The following is a 20883-nucleotide window of genomic DNA, read 5'->3' as shown; positions in this document are numbered from 1 at the left end:
GATCGGGACGTCAACATGCACCGATGCACTGAATAAAGCCACACAGATTTATTTTGAGACCACTGTATGTATACTGTATTTTATATATATATTCATTTAACCGCACTAAACCCGCGTGTAAGTTAAACTAGTTAATTTGCGATTAATTAATCTCAATTAATCACACTTTAATTGTATGAGAATATTTGACACAAGAAGCCACATTTTTCGATTTGAATGAATTAGGTATATTACTGAATCTAATGATGAACCCATCCATACATTTAAACAACAAAATATTGTTTATTTTGCATCAGTTTGACAATAAACCACGATGGTAGCTATGTTCAAGTTTTTATATCACCTCAATTAAACTAAAGCTCTTTTCATGTCTTGAAAATATTTGGATAAGAATTTCAAGTCCATTCAGAGTAGTGGAGTGGCCATTGTGTAGTGAAAAACCTCCCTGAACCAAAGCAAACAGATGCTTTTGTTTGCTTTTGTTCAGGGATTCCTCCATGTTTGTTGTTGTTGTTGTTATCATCCTAGCTGCCACGTGTCTTGTGCATCAGTGTGATCAGTGGACCAGGAACTCTTGCACTTATGAAGGTTCCCTGTTGTCTGGAGAGCGAAGTGTTAGATTAAATTAAATTATATTTTTGATTAATTAATTGTAATAATGTTGTAATTTATTTATTTAGTAATTACCTCTTTAAAGTCCCACCACTAGTTTTTCAACAATTCTAAATTTAAATACTACAGTGTTTCCTCAAAGGCAAAAAAGCACTAGCAGAAGTTCTTCTGACGTAATCTTTCAGTCAATAAAAATTGACACTTGACACACTGATTGACACTTACATCGCATGTGAAATAATCCAAAAGCATCAGGGAATCTATTTCCTTCAGCTCATTCAGTCGCAGTGGATTATTTTAAATCACAGATTCAAACGGGCTGCACACTTCTTAAGTAAAACTGGCCCACTACAGCGCCCCCTAGAGAGGAACTACAGACCCACTTGATTTAAAAAATAGTCGATGTTTCACCATAAATCAGAATTCTATCCTTTATCGTAAGGTGAGGCCTCCTTACCTGGGAGCTGCTGGAGGTGGTCTTGGACCTGCCTGTCGAGCTTCTGCCCCAGCTTCTTCCACTCATGTCCTTCAACACTTCTGCTCTCACTTAAAGGACCTTGAAGACGTCGGTGACCAGCCAGGTGACTGATATGCGTTGGCGAACTTGACTGTAAATGCCACAACGGCACATGAAGATGCCATGAGCCTGAGCCTGTCGGTGGTGTACACACGCGCGCGCGCCTCGGTACAAGAACATACATCTTTGTGAACAGCTTGAATCTTCAGCCCAGAATCAGCATGGTTCCAAAGAAGCATGAGCACAAAAACAACTTGTGCCTCTGTGACCAGGTTTGGTTCAGTGAAATCCACCAAGTAGTGCGTTTATTGTCATTATATCTACATTATCAAGTGTTTTCACTCGCCACTTGTCCAATCTCCACAGTATCAAAAAGCTGTGGTCTTCTTCTCATGTGGTATTAAAAGAAGCCGTTTCACCTTCAACATTGTCAGATTTTCAAAACAAAGAAAACAAGCCTTCAGAGCGACGCAGGACAAGACGCGCACAATAGAAACAGCGGTGGAGTGGGTATGTCACGCCGCTCAGGACAGTGCAGGCAGTAAGAACGACAGCTGAGTGTGCACTAACAACTGTTTATTTACCACACAACACTACGATTTGGTCATCATGAGCTAAAACAGGGCTGTTCAGAGAAATAAAACAGGGCTGCTCACAGATTTGCCCCAGAATGCTTTGCTCCTCCCCCCAGTCAACAGTTCTCCATTTCTTCAGATCCGGCTGTGCCTGGATTAGGTGATGTAGATGCGGTGGAAGTCGTTGGCACCGAAGGCATAGTTGCACTTGGGGCACTTCCTCTGCCGGGTGTCGTAGCGCATCTTCAGACACTCGTAGCAGAAGACGTGGAAACACTTGGTGAGCACCGTCTCCTTGTCTCGGGTGTTGCAGCAGGGGCAGCGCAGCTTGGCCTGCGGAGTGAAACCTGCGTCAGGAATGCACCGAAACCCGAGCCACCTTTTCTTCATTGTGAGTTCAGCATAAAACACCTCAGGGTGTAACGCCTTAGCTGCGTCCCCGAAGAGCAGAGAGGCCGTAACCATCTTTGAGGTCACTTCCTGGCCAACCAAACTGCCATTGCTAATTAGAACTGCGGTATTTCTCATGACATCACACCGCTCTCTGGCTGGACTGTTATGAGTCTGTGACAACAGTCTCCTGCTGGTGGTGCCAGCAAACACTTTGCTCCACCAGGAGAGGTCACTCACAGTTGTAGGCGCCTCCTTCTTACCTTGTACTGGTTGATCTCCTCCTGCAGGATCTCGTCGGCGTCCGAGTACACTTCCACCTTCTTCTGCTTCTCCAGCTTACGCCTCAGTCTGGACAGCTCCTCCTAAGAACCACACACGTCAATATTGGATTTTCGAAGCAGAAATTAAACTTGGATGTGCGTTTTATCGTTGCCATGGAGACACAGCAATGTCTACTATTAAGACTTTGGCGCACAGAGACGGAAACACATGAGAACTCCGTATCAACTTACACCACCATGTCACACCACATTTTTTTCAGCGACTTGGTGCGATTCCAAGAACATGCTTCTAATCCAAGCTTAATTCACTGATCAGCCATAACATAACAACCAGCTGCTTTTGGTGCAGAGTAGTCGCCATATTGCGGTCACTGTTGGCAGACTTGGCCTATCATGGCTTTCTTCTCACTGCCATGTGAAAAGATCATATCGGAGACTTTTCATTAGATTGTGGCTGCGTGGCTATGTACTTTATTAAACTTGTTTGTCCAGATCATTTTATACACTCATTTATACACATAGTGGTTGGCTCAGTGGAGTAGCATCAATGAGCCGCATGGCTCAGCATTCAGTAACCGAATGAGGATGTAGCAGCGCAGCTCCATACATAGAGCGAGTGTAACTCGTGAGTCAAAAATGTACTTCATATTACAAGGCAGAACTGTAGCTCTAACCTGAACAGCTTAGTTACCAAATATTTAGATGTGTATGACTAACTTGATGCAGCCCAGCATATGAATGGTTTAACTAGTTAAAGAAAATGTCACTCAAACACCTCTACCTTTCCCACACATTAGTGTACAGTCACAATAGCTTTTTAAAAGCAGTCCAGAGAAAACAACTTCCTCCTTCCTCCAACAGCAGCATCATGTTGTCAACTTTTATGGGCCAAAATGATTCCACTTTTGCTACGTAACAGCAAAAATATAGAGGACTTCTAAGGCACAATAAGACACATATAAACTCTCTGTTACCAGGAACACTATTCAGCAAACATTTGTAGGTGCACCTCATTTGACAATGTGATGTGGTGAACAAAACATCCATGATGGAGACTAAATGAGATTACACTGAAGGATGGAACTTTTACAGTTAAAAAACTTGAGGATCGAAGTACAAAAGATGCTCTGTGCAATTCATGCACTCTGATGATAAGTTGTACAGCTTCAACTTAAATTTGAACAGGAATTCTGGTGTCAAATATTGATGTATAATTATACTTATATATATATAAATATTTAATGTAAAAAAAACCCCAAATGAACAAGATTTGATAAATGTATAACCGAGTGCCACATGTTATTTATTGACGGCAGACACTAATGATGTGAAACACAATGATGAAAACATCTGTCCAAAAAAACGTGGTGGTCACCTTTAAAGCCAGAAAAATGCTGAGTGACCTATTGTAACTTCAGTTCTATGAATACTAACTCGTCACCCAGGAGGCCCTGTTCGACCGCTGCCTTCAAGAGGAGGACACATAAAGGCCAACAGGGGGTCTTATGGGGAGAGGTGGAGCCCTCCTGGGTGGGGATCCAATCAGGCACGAGGCGGGGCCACGCAGTGGAGGTAACCACAAAACCATCCGTCACCCTTAAAGCCACGGAAGTGGAAGAGGCCAATAACAATACAGGTAGCCAGATTTTGGAGGAGGACCGGACTGTACCTGAGCTCTCTTCAGGTTGCTGCTCTCCCTCTCGCGGGCGGTTCGGTTCTCGGCCACAGAGACTTGGATCTCTTTGAGTTTGGCCTGCGTGTGTTCCAGCTGCACCTTCAGGTCCTCTGCCAGCTGGGCAGCCTCCACCGCCTGCAGCAGGGAAGGAAGCGGATACACTCAATAAAAAAAAAAAAAGCTAATGATGAGATTCCAGACTTGTAATGTAGCGGTGGTACAGTGATCTGTGATCAGACTCTACATGAAGGGAAACTTTGCTATTTAGATGTGTGGCCACAACCAAGAGGACTCTCACGTGGGATCCAGTGTCGAGATAAAACACTAGGAGAGGTTACAAATATATTACTTTCGGGCTCCAGATACAGCATTTGACTTTATTTGGGAACAAAACATATCAAGTTAAGAATAAAACATCAAGCAAGACAATGTTAGGGGCTTGTTCTTGGTTGGAGTAGAATGGCTGAAGCAAAGACTCTTCAGACCTGCCTTTGTTATCCACTTTAATGAAAACCTACGCTTGAATTTCTGCTGTGAAACTCCACAAAATGTGTGGCGCATTTGAGTTGTAATGTAAATAAAATTTCTAATCCCTGTATCAATTTTTCTGAGGACGTTTTGATCCTCCAGCAGAGTAAATCTTGCTGGTTCCACAGGATAAGGATTGACTTTTTTAAGATGAGCTCATGTCTCTGAAGGGATCAGGAGAACATCGAGCATAATCCCACGTATTAATAGCAGCCACACATACATAAGGCTCTCATTTATCCCACAAACATATAAAACGGTCACAAAGGTTCCTAGCAGATGCACATATGCACAGCTTGAAGGGGGCGAGATGACTAAACCATCACTATCTGAGGCAAACTGTTCTGAGTTAGAGTAACATCTTAGAGGGATTGTTCTTATTACAGTGATGACTATCTATCTAGTATTTGTTAAAAAGCTTGCGGCTTTATTCAGTTTCAGCTCAACTAAAACACAATATTTATTACTCTGTCCTCCAACGTCTTCTGACTGGGTTGCATTACTTTTAAAATGCCATTAGGTTATAATGCGACTTCATTATTACAACTTGACTCTTCCTTACCTTTGGTTTACAGAGCTAATACAAACAATATGGACTTCATAACCAGGGATATTTTCATCAGCATACACAGTTATTCTATGAGTGTGTGACTTCATAAAGATTCATATTCTCAGTTAATCAGCAATATTAACAACAGCCCTCCTTCCTCAACTTTGTTCAGCCATCCTCGCCGCCAAGTGAGCACACTAGTCTCAAGGGGCCAAACTCATCCAAATGGTCCTGGTCCAAAATCCAACATTTCTGCAGCCTGTGACTCCAACAGCCTGCGCTCGCAGTGCTCCAGTTGTCCATGTAATTGCCAGTGCAGCGTTACTTTCATGAGGCTAACATCATGGTGATGAGGTGATGAGACACAGATGACAACTCTGATTTGTAAAACATGCAAATAGCCAGAAGTTGGAGCAGATTTAGGAGAAGCAAAATCGAAAAAAAGCGAAAGCGAAAAAAAATCCTGGTGGGGAATTAGCAGTGTAGATTAGCCACATTAGCATAAGCTCTGGAAACGGCGACACTGTGAGATCCTGGAGGAAGTGGATGGTGCAGCATCGAGACGTGAGACTTGCTATGCTAACTGCACAGGCTGGATTAGCCTCTGAGGCACATTCCAAAGTTCTAAAGGTTTTAATCTTCTTTGCTCGTGTCACTCCAGATAACTTGGTTTGACTCTCGGCTGTGAACCTACTGCTCACTTGTTCCTTTGCTCATCTCATCATTTGCATGATAAAATAGTCTCAACTGCCCAGAGAAGACATTTTAACCATAATACACTGCCTGGACCAGGACCCGGCAGTTTCTCCTCCATCTAGTGATGCCTTCTGGACTTCCACAGCAAGGTTGTTAGAATGTAGCGAACACAGTGAAAAGCACATTGAAGGTATTTTTCATCTTATAAGCCCCCCACCTCCCTCCCCTCCCACCAAGTCATCCCCTAGAGATTACGTGCAATCTTTGTTGACTGCCTTCCACAATAAACATCTTCAGACCCTCACTTCCCCAGCCTTGAGAAGAAGCTCCTTTCTGAGTTCTGTTTAGTTTTTCTCTTTATTGTTAGCAGATTGCAATTACGGAGCGGCATAATTGTTCCCACTTGTGAAACTGTTCCCTTATAAATCAAGTTGCTAGGCAACAGCGCAAACCTCCACATACATAGAGGCTGGCTTGATTGTTTTTGTTTGCATTTGCCAAAAATATTAGCAGCAACTTGATTACTTACAAATTTCACTACAAGCACAAAAGCCGAGTCTCATTAATGTTGTGAACGCTCTGTGCTCTCCGCCAGCACCTGAACCACGGCAGAGTGATGACAGACGTGCAGCGTTCTGGACGCTGCTATTGTCCAGATCCACTTACACCACGGCTCTGCTCTGCATCGCAAACATCTGGCAACAATGAAGTTGCAGTTATTAGCAACTCCTTTCTCCTCTCACCTTCCTCTTGTTGAGTTCTAGTGCCTGCGTCCGGACAGACAGCTCTTTCTCCAGTGTGGCCAAGGTGTTCTGGAGAACACCTTCTTTTTCTTCAAGCTTCTGCACAACTAGCAGCTGGGCGTCCACCTGACACACACACACACAAAGTTAGACTTTCTGCGAATAAACATGCCATGAGGTCTGTTAACTTCCACCTCACCTGCGTCTTAAATTTGAGAACTTGATCAGCCAATTCTTCCTTTTCCTCCTTCAGCAGCTTGTAGATCTGGTTGGACTTGATTCTCTCGCTCATCAGTTTGAAGTTGGCATCATCCTTCTCCCGTAACTGCTGCAAGAGTCGACTGTTCTGCTCCTGCATGTCCTCAAAGGCCTGGCCGGTCACATCCATCTCACTCAGCAGAGCCTCCTCCTCCTTAAAACAATATCAGACCATCAGATCCTTCTGCTCACAACACAAACATCGGCCAAATCTTGTGTGAAATTCAATGCAGCCTTCCGAATCATTGATGAAAATGTAAATACTTCGTCCATATAAAAGACGTATTTGGTGAGGCAACCTGGAGTTACCAGTGAACATTCACCTGAGAAGTAAGAATCAGATGTTTTAGTCAGACTGTTATTACATTAATCCTGCCAATGAAATCGAGACTAAAAACAGGTAGAAGCCAAAGGCACAATAAATATTAGCCTTATTCAATGTTCTTTTAATGACTCTGTTAGACAGGCTTTCATCTGTAAACCACTTTGCTGACTCAGGAATGAGGAGTGTGGTCCACCTCCTTATTATTGGCAAAAGCAACAGCCCTTTCATGTTATTTCATTTGTAGACCACAATGCTGTGAAATACCTCACAAAAAATGTCTTCAGGTTTCACAGGCAAAAGTCAAAAGTGATTCACCTCGGTGTGTGCACCACAATGCATCTTTAGCTGGGTGGATTTCATCACATATTAAAGCAGGAAAAATGACATTCGCTTAGAATGTAAACTTGGTGCCGGCGCGTCTACTAAAATAGCAGGTCATGTTTTGAATGCCTGCTGCCCTGGATGAAATTATAACGCACATCACTCTTCAACGGAAGGTTCTCGAGTCACGTGCAAATTCTAGTTAATGCAGAGGGGAGAAATTCTAATAAGTTTATGGTCATGTTAAAGGACAGCGTCACGACACTGGAGGTGGCCTTCTGATTGCACCCCAGCGCTCAGATGGTTGAGCATCAAATGACACAAAAGGTTATTAAAAACAGTGATAGTCACATAATCAGGAACAAGGACGCTTGTTACGGCTTTACAAGCTATTAAAATGACCACGTTGTGCCAGTTACACCCCAAATAAAAATGGTCCTCGTTGTATGTGACAGCCACAACTACAAACACAAACTTGAAACCCGTCTCTCTCGGACCTAAAACTTTTGCTCGACATGAACTCTGACAATGCTGTGACATCACTTGTTACTTCATATGCATTTTAGACGACGCCCACACTGTAATTTAAAGGAGGGAACAAACAAATAATCTTCCAGCCGGATACTGAGCTCTTTGGTGCTTTGTGCAACTTACATTTTAGAATCAGTGCCACAGAGGCCATTTCCATCAAAGGTGTTCGCCTCAAATTCAACAATAACTGTCACACAATCTCTCAACCACCAAGATAATACATGACTGAATAAGCAGAACACCAGATTAAAAACAAATACAAAACAACAATTCACTGTTTTGAAAAAGAGCACTTGGTATATTTTGCCATATTAAAAGACATTCAACCATTTTGGACACTTGGTATGAGAAAAACTTGTGAATAACTGGAGCTTGAGAAGAAAGGAAGACAGAGGAGACAGATGTGTCTCACTGAAAGGTTTAAATTTATTACTTAGCCAAGGTCAGGACAAACAGTCACAGCACAGCACGCTGTCAAACCAAGTTCTCCAAAGACAATATAGAAGTCAAACTTCTTTTCCTCTGGCAACAGTTAGTGAAAGACGATTTAACAGTTGCAGGACGAAAACCCTACTGAGTGTGTCCTGCTCTGGAATGCATGGTTCTGATAAGGATGGAAGCAGACGGCCCTGAACTGTTAAGACACACAATAGACCTTGTGTAGCTGTATCTATATATAGGGCAGAGGGCATCATGTAGACATTTCCTCAACAAAGGAATATACCTTCCTCAAACCTTCTACACACAACCAGATTTTGACAAAAGACAACCAAAACATACTGTACCATGGACATTTGCTTAGTAATTTCCGATCAAGGGGATTCATTAACAAAAGATGCTAATAACTTACCGTTAAGCTTGGTTAGCAAATTTGACATTTGACTACAGCATACACTCCTGTTCAGGAGACTGAAAACAATGCTAACTGCCATATTTAGAGGGCTGTCCCGACAAAATGCACGCAAAAGTGATTTTAACGGATTTTGAGAAACATTAGCACCAAATATTCTGCATTCTAACTGCCATCTGTATTTTGAGAGTTTATACATTTGAATATTTCATGAGCCAAACTGAGCCAGCAGAAGTGCAGAACTGGTAAGAAGTCACGATGAGCCACTTTGCTACACCTGCTACAATCACTGACAATTTGTCTTTAATGACAAGCTTCTTCATTCCACAGGCTCAATATTTTGAGACTAACTGGCACTCCCTTCATCTAGAGTCAATTTGTGGCATGATTTCATATTCTGAGATGATGAAGTCACACGCAAAACATTAAAGGAAAGAAAATGCACTTCCCTCGCAATGTTTCATCACATGGAAATGAGGGTTACACTTAAAACGAGAACCCCATCCTCATGTCGAGCACCAACTATAGATCAAAAGATAAAACACAACCAAAAAAACTGAGGTCGGTGACACTGCTGCAGATTACCACGTCAGCCTTTGGCCACAATCACGATCTTAAATAATAATCTCATCTCAGCGATCAACACAAAACCAAGCTATTTGTTGCAGAACTGAGGCTCTGATAGAAATATGGTTCAAGTTTCACAAAATCAATTCAAGTAAATTGTAGCAGCGGCTGAAAAACATCAGTTGGAAGTAATTTTTCGGGTAGAGAACAACAAGGCTACTCAGAGTGACCAAAGTCAGTTGGTGTGTGAGGAACAATGTGTGAAGCATTAAGAGCATTTACCCTCTTCCATGCACTTTGAACATTTAGACTAACTACCTCCTGACTACTTTGACACAAACAAGAGGAAACAGATTGTCATTGCTCACAAAGGAATATTGTGCCATCCTTTGTCCCCACTTTCTTCCAATGAAAGTAAACGAAAAACAGTCCCGTGTCTGCTTTGTAAAGGACCACCGACAAGTATTTAGATTAGTGAGCGCTGCCATCATCTCCCCTGGAGTGATGAATGAAGTTACACCTTCATTGGAGTTTTTTGGGAGGTGTAATTAGAGAGGGTGGGGGTAGGAGTACATACTTCACTTACAGACCCCTCACTACAGGCAATGTTTCTGCATCTGTGAGTACTTGAGTGTCCACTGGGGTCCGAATGACGTAAAGCAGTCGGAGGGTGTGTGCGTAGGCTGTGTGCATGTGTGGAATGTGTGTCCTCCATAAAGTCGTATAAACAAAGTACCACGCCAGGCCTTACAGAGCAGCTATAAACAAATCCATATGTACTGTGTAGTTTCGCAGACGGTGTTGTTTAATGGATACTTTGGGGTATGTGTCATTCTGCAGGGCTGGACTTTGGCACAGAGATTCTGCAGGGAACAATTGAAGCATATTGCAGCTTAAAATACCCATTCAAGTCAACCTATGCAGGCTAGAAACATTTCTAGAGCAGACGGTGATTTGCTTTATGTTAATTGCATTCAGCAGGACCTCCCAAGTCAAAAGCGCTGCAGGCTCGTATCTGATCTCAACATCTGTCTTCTTTTTACGCAACAAAACAACATTTTACTTCACAATTCAGGTTTCATTACTCTCATTTGTATAATTCACCTCCTCAGGAAAACAAACACATGAAAATGCACATGCAAGTTTGGATTGCGTCAGATGGATTTTTTTCTTGGACACATTTCCTTGAGCAAAATACATGTATTTGCAATGGTATAAAAGCAGCTTTAGAGCTTGGGAAAAAACGTTTTATTGAAGAATGAAGTGGAGTCCTATCTCAGTAAGTGATTGGACATGTTTGCAGTAACAACACATGGGAAATGTTTTACAGTTTCACCGTGTCGACCGATGGCATCTGCTTCTCAGTTGTGGAGCGGCATGTCCCAGCAGAGTTTAATGAGCAAGAGTCTTTTCATGGTCTTAACAGTATTTATCAGATGCAGGCTCCAAATCATCTCATTTGATTTGCCAAAATAATCTGCACAAAATTGCTCCTGCAGCTATGAGAACTCGCAACAAGAGCGGCTCTGTCGCTTCCTACTCATGAATAAATGTTCATATTGAACACGTGCTATCCAACATCACAAGTTAATGAGTTAAAATATGCCACTCTGCATGTGTCCTAAATTAATTCAATAAAGAAACATTAAAATAATAATTAAGTTAAGTTAAACAAATGGAATGCTACAGTGTTTTCAAGTCAAGATGGAACGGTACCTCTCTGTTCAGGGGACTATACAGGTATCTATACTCTCCAGCTGTGCAATATGACCTTGAGAGTGCTCCAGAACAGGGAGCCAAAATGTTTGTATAGGCTGCTGCCCCCTTCAGATGAACAAAGACCAACCGGCCAACGTGTCAAAATTGTTCGAAACTATCTGTCAGTGAACTGACAATGGATAGTCTTTCTTCTAAATAATGATGCAAGAGTATGACTTTCAGGTTGTTCATGTAGATTGTGGCACACGTGCAGACAAGAAACAGGGACTAACCAAGAACAATTCATATCTAGACGACAACCAGAACAAACAACAAAGACAACACATCGCTCTGGCAAGTGGCTCATTTCACACGCTTTTATAAAAACATACATACATAGCATAATTCAGCAATTGTGTTGGTTCCTGGTTAGTGACGTACCGGAAACAAGCGCAGACTGAGGGGGTGAAAACGCACAGCCCCTCATCTGTTAAAAGTTTATCCAGCTTAACTACTGCTATAACAATGTCTAACCAGAAAGGCACCACGAAGCCACTCATTTTCTCCTAAACTGAGATTTCGTTATTGCCCGAATGTTTGATATATCGCGAGTGCTATGTGGTCATTAAGGCAGCAAGTGGCAGTAGCGTTTTGTCAAGCTCTGTCAACGCACACAAAGTCAGCACTAGCAGAAGAGATGGATGAAAACATGTTGGTAAATTCACTTTTTGTCACCTAAGAAAGTTGATTTATCACAGATATCCAATTGTTAATTACAAAGTCAAGATTTAGGACTAGCGGTAATTTTTAAACAGGAGCCACTCACGCGACAGGAAGGAACAGAAATGAATGAGAGCGGCTTTCAAATGTTCAGAAAACCAAACAAGCCGACAGAAACTGCCACAATAAAATCAGTTTTAAGTAGGCATGTACAATGTGACGATATTTGACTGTGAAGGATTAGAAGGTGTAGACCATCTACCAAAGTGAGGAAATTGTATGGATCGCAAAATTTACATCGCAGCGACGACGAGCAAACTGCATCTTCCCACACACACACACAGTCAGAGGGAATAAGCTGATCAAAAGAGCAACTTCAAGTAGTTTTTAAACATGTTGTTCCTCTAACTTGAACACATACCTTCACTTAGGAGTGATGGTAGTATTCCTTGCCTGACCCGCAACAACAAAGACTGTCTGCATCACTACCTATCATGACTATCTAACTATGGGTATCATGACATTAATAACATTATTTACACTTATAGAGCATCAGGGTTAACCTCATTGTCTAGTGGAATGGCTTCATGAAGGACCAAATAAATGGGCTGCATGATGTAAACACAAGCATGCTTACTGTTTAGAAGCCAGCAGAGATAATGAATGTTCAAGATTTGAAGGGAAACTCCCCACAACTAAAATAAAACTACGCAGTAGGAGGCAAATTAGGAACAGCAAACTTCACTATTTTCTTATGTATTGCAAGTCATGACTCCTCCAAGATCCTTCCTAAATCCAGATGGAACTCCATAACACCACCAAACTTGAAACATATGTTGCTTGTCCTCTTATCAATATTTCCTGGAAGTTCAAATACGTTCAGAACTATTGAGTTATTTTGCTTACAGACAGGCAGAAAAACAAAAAAATAAAAACACAGAGAATCCCAAACCGAATACCAGTGAACAGAAATAATGTACGATCAGTGCTTATACTCAAACCACTGGGAACATTGTCTTCCTATTTTCTGTCACACACAGGGCCAGAAGCCAGACACGTTCTGTGATTTGTACTCCCAGCAAGCCTCAAAACATGACACCCACTGCTAAATTAAAGTCCTGGTAAAAGAAAACAAATAGTTGTATCAACGGTCTAAATCATGGTCATGACGTTATCCACTACGGGTGTGTCCCACAATCCAAATAGTTTAGGACAACATCATTCCGTGTGCAACATTTGATCCATATCTGATAGCGCTTTATGAGGCCCGACTCAGATGGTTTGGACACGTGGAGAGGAGAGACAGGGAAAGAAGATGAAGACGACTACTGAGAATCATGCATATGATTAAGGAGGACATTGAGAGAATAGGTGTGACTAGTGAGGATACACAAGAATGGTTCAGGTGGAGGAGGCTGACCTGCTCTGGCAAATGCCAAAAAAAGTTGGAATGTCATTTGAGAATTAAGATGAGTGAAAATTAATAACAGGCTCAAAAAACAGATACACATTCCAGCTGTAATACTGATGTTAAGAGAATGTGACTTTAATTTATTTATTTAAAAAAAGGGGTGGGGGGGAGGCATCGGCAGCTCTGATGGGAATGGCAGCATTTGATTCATTGTATTGTTGCTGAACAAGACTGTACTTCAAAATGTTTCAAAATGTTGAATATTTGTTTTGGGATCTTAGTAAAGCCACAGATAAAAAGAAAATCTTCAGCCTGCTTTATATCATGAGACCCTCAAACTACATTGAGATTATTTAGAGGAGTACGACTGATGATATCCTTCATCACCAAAACCAACGGCAATGCATTACAACATGCAACATAACGTGACATATACTTAATTTGTGAAACAGCCTTCATCAATATTTAATGCAGATTTTGTTTCTAATGTTCTAAACTACATACAATGTATGGTTTTTTGATGACCATTTGCAAACCAATATTAGACTTGTCCAACAAGAGTCATAGAACAAGACAGACCATAAATACAAGCATCATCTCTGACCTCATCTCAATACAGTCAAACGTTAAGGACATTTCTGTTCAATTTAAAATAGCTGCACTGATTAAATACATTCTAAAAAGAAAGGTTAGAGCTGTAAACACACCAAAACACTCATTAACATGAGTACCAAATACCTGTTTTGTAGCAGCAAGTTTCTTCTGCAGATGTTCAATTGTCTCCTCAGCCACTCGGATCTTCCTCAGGGCGTCTTCATCAGCCAGCTTCTTGCTTTCCTTCCTCTCCCTCTCCTCCAGCTCTCGAACTCTCATCCTCAACTCTTCCACCTGGGAAGTTTTAGGACATCCAGCGTGTTGATGTAGAAATGTCTGAGCTTCCAGTTGATTTGAACTCATCTGCTGTGAGAACTCAAAAACAGTTGAAATGATAACAAACCTCAGCCTTGGATTTGCGTTCAGCGGCCATGAGTTGCACTTTGTCCCTCTGTTCTTTCGGGGCTGACTTGTACATGTCAAGAAGGAGCTTCATTTCTTTCTGGGACTCCTGGGCTTTTCTGAGGCAGAAAATTGGATATTCTAATTAGACTCAAGGTAGGAATTAAAATGAAAGGAAAGAAAAAGTACCATGAGGCGCATACAGGGTCTAATAAGGACAATGGGACTTTGCAGAATCATTCTCACGACACAAGAGCCAATTCCACATGTGTTCTGTGTACCTTGAAGTGACAAACTTTTTCCACAAACACACATGGACAACATCTTTCCACCCATTTGATGAGCATCTCAAAAATAATCCACATTAATCAAGTTTGACAATAGCATGACTAAAAATCAGTTCCAAAACAAAATCCAACTTTTTCCTCTACAAAAACAGACTAGAAACTCGTACATGACAATCATTGTTATATTAATAATGGTCAGAAATAGACTGACACTATTAAAGGTCTTGTGTTACAGTGAATTGGAATCAGCTCTATTAAGTCTCAATATACAGAGAGAAACAAACTGATTTGGATATCAAATACACAAATATGAAACATAAGAAGCAGAAATTACTTCAGCTCTACTCTGAGAAGCTTCAGCGTGTCGGAATCCTTCCTCTTCATCTCATCACTGCGCTGGCGCTCCCTCTCGCGCTCTCTCTCTCGTTCTCGCTCAGCTTCTCGCTCCCTTTCTCTCTCCCGGGCCCGCTGTCGCTCCACTTCTTTTCTCCTCTCCTCCTCATCTTCTTGGTCCTCCTCCTCTTCTTTCTTTATATCGAGGCCATCACTGGACATCTCTTCCAGAATCAGGACCCCAACTTCACCACTTTGGCAGCGTAGCTATCGAGGAGAATATTGATGAAATACAGTCGACAGGAAATGTGTGTGTTATGAAGTCTGTTATAGAGTAAATACACCAATCTCTACCTTATTTATCTCCATCTGTGTTTCTCGCAGCTTCCTCTTGTATCTCTGTACATCACCTTTCAACTGCAGGTTGTGGTTCTGAAGGCTACTGATCAAATGCCTCATCTCCCTGTTGATTGGTCCTGAGAAAAACAAACACACAACGATCAGTCATTTAACATTCTGCTCGCATCATAAACACATTACACTGTAGGGCTCAAAGGTTTGCATACCCTAGGATTTAAGATTTCCTGGCCATTTTCAGACCACACGAATGATCTCACGAATCACTCGGGCTAGAGGTTGGGTGGTGGCATTTATTACCAGAGAACTGTGAATACTTTCTTTAAATCACAACATCAATGGAAACAAGTCAAATGACCTTGATCGGAAATTTAGATTCCCCAGTTCTTAAAACCATGCGTTGCCCTGTTTAATGTCAGTGACAGCCTTTTGTGTCAGTTGTGGATGAGGCTTTGTTTTCACAGATGGCAAAGCTGCCCTTTCTTCTTGGGTAAAAGCCTCCAGTTAGAGTAAGTTGTTGGGCCTTCTATGAATTGCACGTTCTGGATCCTTCTGGAGCACTCCAGATACTTCCTTTCATTCTGCTTTAGCCAATCACAGGCGGACAACAATTCCGCCAAATTTCCTAGTGCCTAGTCGCTCACACATCCTCAAAAGATTGGCAAAGCACCTACTTTAAAATAAACAAAAAACTGCCCCATGAACCTCTTCCGGATGCTAAATAAGTATGACAGTATGATAATGACTGCTCAGTAATTCACTTATTTTTGTTGTTACAGCTGGACTCAGCAGTCCTCTTGAGTTTTCAAATTACACATACCTGCTTGCTCATTTGCTGCCAAGTTCTGCTCAAACTCGATACGAAGCATCTCATACTCTTTCCGAACCTGCGCCAGTGTGTCTTCCAGCTGGATGACCTCTGTCCGCAGCTTCTTCTGAAGGGACAGCTCATCGCTCTGAAAAGGTCAGCCAGAGTCACAGTGAGATAAGCACAATGTCTTACAAAAAACAGTTACTCATGGAGTTTCCAGTACACCATTCCAATTTCAGTACTTACAGGACTAAAATTAGGGTAGGTTATAGGTAGGAATACTCAGTAATATTTACCTCCAGGTGCTCAATTTGACGTAGATGGGCATTTTTAGTTGTGAGCAGGAGAGTCCGTGCCTCATCAAGTTGAGTTTTCACACCAAGAGACTCATTGTATAAGAGAGAAAACTGCGACTGTAGACATTTGTATTCCAGAGTTTCCTTCACAACATCCTCTGGAATATTACGCAGGTCCATCTATTTAAAGGGAAGAACAAGGGTAGCTTGTAAGGTTCTTATCGTTGAGTTCATAAGATGAATTGTGTTACCTTGAGCCTTTCGCTCTCTCTCACAGCCTCCTGGAGTTCCACCTGCAGTTTTTCCAACTCTGCCATACGACTGTTTGCCAACTCTTGGTTGTGCTCCAGCTCTGCGTTCAGACTCTCAAACTGAGGTTAAGAGACAATTCACCAGTTAAGTATTTTGGAAAACAAGTCATTTCATCCCAGATGGTTCTCTTCCCACCTTTTGAATATTTAGAGTAATCTGGCCTCCAGCCAAACCTCCAGAGCTGCCAGTGCTGCTATATCCAGACTTCAGCTGCAGGGAGAAGAGCACAGGTTAGAAAAATCCAACAGCTAAATAAATCTGCTATTTACTAAAGGAAGACACAAAAAATAGCAGCTTCACAATATTAACATCTTAATTCGATAATGTACATATGACATATCACAAGCATCACACACAAATTTCACTCGCACCAAGTGTGACCAGTGCTCACCTGTTCCATAGCTTCTGCCAGATGTTTGTTGAGCTTTTGTTCCCTGTTGCGGAGTTTCTCAATATCCCACTCCAGATCCTCAACCGTTGTCGCCATCTCAGATACTTTTGTCTCAGCACTGGTCACCTTGTCCACCAACTCATTGTACTGAATTGGTGGTTTAAGATTAACAGCAGTAGTCATCAATAGACAATACTCAGACATGAAAATGGCAAATCACACAATTGTTACTTATTTACTTCACAACAATCCAAAAGACAGGCTCAAGCAAGGCTAATCTCACCTCCATGGACATTTTGTGATGTCTTCCCTGAAGCAGTGTGGCTAGGTCACGGAGTCGGCAGTTCTCTTCTAGCAGGTTGTGGTTCACATTTTTAATCTCAGATTGATTCTCATCCTCGGGTTCTGTAATAGAGAGGAAATGAAATAATAAAAATAGTTCCTAATTTGAAATTCAGAATAAAGGTTAGAATAAGAGAAGCAACAGTAGAAGACATAATCACCAAAAAGGGAACACACCACTAGCAACATTTGATAAAATGAAGTATTTCCATTCTGGAAAAACTGTTTCAGTGGATCACTTAAACTGGGCTTTATTCAGGGGTCCAGGGTGTTTAAGAGTGCATTCAACATTATTCCTTACTTGTAGTTACACATATGCACACAGCGGTGTCCGGGTGAAAACACTGATTTCAGCCACAAGCTTGTACAGATGTGAACTCCTCATAGAAGGAGCATAGCACGGTCTATACTGAACCAATAATGTACTTTCATTTTCACCAAAGGCATAGCGCGTCAAAGCTGAACCGTTTTTTTTTTGTTGTTGTTGTTTTTGTGTATGAAGCTGGGCGCACCAGTGCAAGCAATGCAAACGGCAGCTATCAGATGAAATGGCATTCCATTTTTAAAAGCTCCTTTTAAATAGAGCCATACCTGTTGCTTGGACTTGCTTGCACATCCCCTCAATGTGGCTGTGCAGTCGGTCAAAAACACAGACTAGACACGCAATGGCTTCCTTGCTGAACTGCATACGGTCTTGTAGGTGAAGGCTGAGCTCCTCCTCACTGCTGTGCTCTAGAGTAGTCAGGAAGCTCTTTGCATTCTCACTCAAAGGTGGAAGTGGTGGCTCCGTGTCTGCATACATATATAAATACAAAAAGTTAGGTTGGGAAAATGGGTGCAAAACAAATGAAGCAGAAGGACAATAAAGAGGATAGGATAGCATCCAAAAACAAACAACAACAAACAACCAAACAAAAACAAAGAAACAAATAACCTAATGTTGTTGAGTCCTGTGGCGGCTCAATGGGCTTCATTGTTTCCTCTGAACCTTCAGGGAGTGTTGGCTTCTCCTGATGCTCCCCTTGACAAAGGTCATCTTGTTGCTGAGGTTGGGAATGCTGCTCTGACTGCTCTTCCTCATTTTGTGTCTCTGGGAGTGGAGGTGGTGGCACAACTGAGGATGGTGTGGCCAGGTCACTGCTGTCCAGTTCCATTGATGTAGCGTCTAGTGGTGGACCCGTGGGCGGAGCAGGAGATGATACAGAGGTCTCCTTCGGTAGAATGCGATTTCGCAAAACCTGTACCTTTTCCTCCAACTGCAAGCCAAAAAGACAACGTTATAAAGAAATTAATAAACAAAGGCAACCAGTCTGACCCAAAACCCCAAATGCACAAGAGAGTGTGTATAGTGGGACGTTGTGCATAGTGAGGCAGCAGCATGCCAAGGCCATGGAGTCACAATAATTGTCTCGGTCAGAAACATTAAGTTGTTACTGTTTTCTTTCACAACAATTGTTTTGTATCTCACATTGGAAAATTCACAGGTGCCATTGGATCAGAATGCAAAACTAGTTTACAAGCCACAGACAACTTTGCAGGTGAAGGCATACAATACTTATGGCAAATCCAAAAACCTGGCTGTGTAAGTTGCCGGCAACTGGGTGAGGCAATTAACTACAGCACTAATTTTCAGATAAAACACAAAAAACTACAGATGGTACTGAAAAATCCTAAGGCTCCGTTGATCTACTCTCACCAAATTCACATACACAATGCCTGGGATAGACATTGACCTTGCTTTTAAATTCCATACAATTGGTGTTTGCAGCAATTGTGGACATGATTGGTATATTCCAGAAGGGCACTCTCAATCTATTAAGGACCCCAAGGACGGTGAAAGTATCATTCATCGTTCATAGAAATGTCACTACAGGTAACATGGCAACTTTGTTATTACAGAAGTACGTCACAAATTGGCATTTACTAGTGTTTCTATAGCCCAGGTGGTGACTAGTCTTGGGATTTAATTGCGTATGTGTGAAACGGTGATCGAGACGAGAGCATGCCGCAGTGCCTGACATCTGATGTCATCATTGAAAAGATATTTCATTTGGAGGAGAAGATACAGTACTCAGGTTGGGAGCAATGCTTGTCAAGGCCTGACTATAAAGCACTGCAGAAGTCTCTGAGCTACTCTTTAGGTCACTCACTGCAGTCAGTGTACCTCAGTTTCAAAGGTGAACCCTGATCTGGTTCCATTTATGAATGCTTTCACAAAATAATAAGAATGAAATGGGGTGCTTTACTAAAGAGGATCCAGCATCATGCCTTAAAGACCTCTGATGATGTTTCTCTGGAGAGGTTCCCAATAAGAGACACTCCTCTGCTGCTCTATCACTCACCCCGGGTCTATAGTCATAATACAAATGACACCCGCTGAAATTTCTTTTATCTGTGTCATGCTGGCCTACCAACTTTGCACAACAGATTGTCAAGTCAAACATTTAGATTTCTTAGGAGGGAAATTAAAGTACCTGTGACCAGTAGCGGTTGACAATCAGCAGGGTGGTGTCATCAGTGGCTTGCCTTTTCTCTAGCTTTTCAATCTTTTCTCTTAACTCATCCTCCATTGTCTGTCTTTGCTCCAGGCGCTCACATAACTTTTTATTCTTGAACTGGATCACCTTCATGTCCATTTCCTCCTGCACAAAACAAATGAAAGGGAGTCAGAAACAACATATAAAAGTAAATTTGCTATTCCCTTAAAAAATAAAAGGAACATTACCACATATTTTACAGAATGTATAGAACAATATTTGGTTTATTTATCGGTAATTCATTGTTAGATACAGAAGAAAAAAACACAATCTCACCGTAGAAGAAACTCCGGCAATTCGAATTGGCTCAATAAGAGTGGTGGTGGTCTTTTCTTCTTTTTTACTTTTCTTTTCGGGTGGACCAGGGGGACTGTCCCCACCGGAGGGACGTTTTCCTCCCCCAGCACCAGACATCTTGTCTTCTCCTCTACAAAATCAAAGATGACAGGGTTTTACACTGTGTTTCTGAAGCTACAATTAAAGACAAAAGTCATTATGACTAGCTATAGCTTAGCTTTTATTACGAGGTGGCAACAAATAGACGATAATTCACAAAATCCACTTCATGATGGACTCATTGCAGTTAATATGTACAGGCTTTAATATGAGAGACCAGCATTACAATTGCACGGACACCGTGACACACAACGTTTGCAAGCTAGTGAATACAGCTATGCTAATGCTAACGTCAATCATTCAACCGAACTACACGCGAATGTTTTGACCTCTTGATTCACTCCATTGGAGCACGTGTTATGTCTACCTTTGGCAAGAATAATTAGTCAGAAAGACCTTTTCATTCAGTAGAAAATACAAACCTTCTCAGGAAACGAATTAAAATAACAGACGAAACATCGGGGCTACACAGGAAGTAATAAGCGAACTTCCGTTGTGAATAATTTTTGGCATTCTTTATATGAAAATATAAACAAAAATTGAACTTTAAAAAAATATATACATTTTATTTCAA

General features: G+C 41.7%; 1 protein-coding gene across 1 annotated transcript; it reads right to left on the bottom strand.

Annotated features, from left to right (window-relative positions):
* Positions 1-1690: 1690 nt before the first annotated feature.
* Positions 1691-20880, bottom strand: LOC128759014 (E3 ubiquitin-protein ligase BRE1B-like). The gene is made up of 20 exons (XM_053865591.1): positions 20732-20880; positions 20190-20340; positions 19851-20018; positions 18311-18632; positions 17968-18168; positions 17318-17439; positions 17035-17181; positions 16779-16853; positions 16583-16702; positions 16332-16511; positions 16045-16180; positions 15222-15343; positions 14869-15134; positions 14249-14366; positions 13990-14139; positions 6770-6982; positions 6571-6696; positions 4048-4188; positions 2358-2459; positions 1691-2037 (listed from the first exon to the last, which is right to left on the bottom strand). The coding sequence occupies exons 2-20, from the start codon at positions 20325-20327 to the stop codon at positions 1861-1863; spliced, it is 3024 nt and encodes a 1007-aa protein (XP_053721566.1). The 5' UTR covers positions 20328-20340; positions 20732-20880; the 3' UTR covers positions 1691-1860.
* Between the last annotated feature and the right edge of the window lie 3 nt (positions 20881-20883).

The sequence above is a fragment of the Synchiropus splendidus genome, chromosome 5, assembly GCF_027744825.2.
Source record: "Synchiropus splendidus isolate RoL2022-P1 chromosome 5, RoL_Sspl_1.0, whole genome shotgun sequence".
Classification (NCBI taxonomy): Eukaryota; Metazoa; Chordata; class Actinopteri; order Syngnathiformes; family Callionymidae; genus Synchiropus; species Synchiropus splendidus.
Note: the sequence above shows the minus strand (reverse complement) of the source record. Positions and strands in the feature narration are given on the sequence as shown.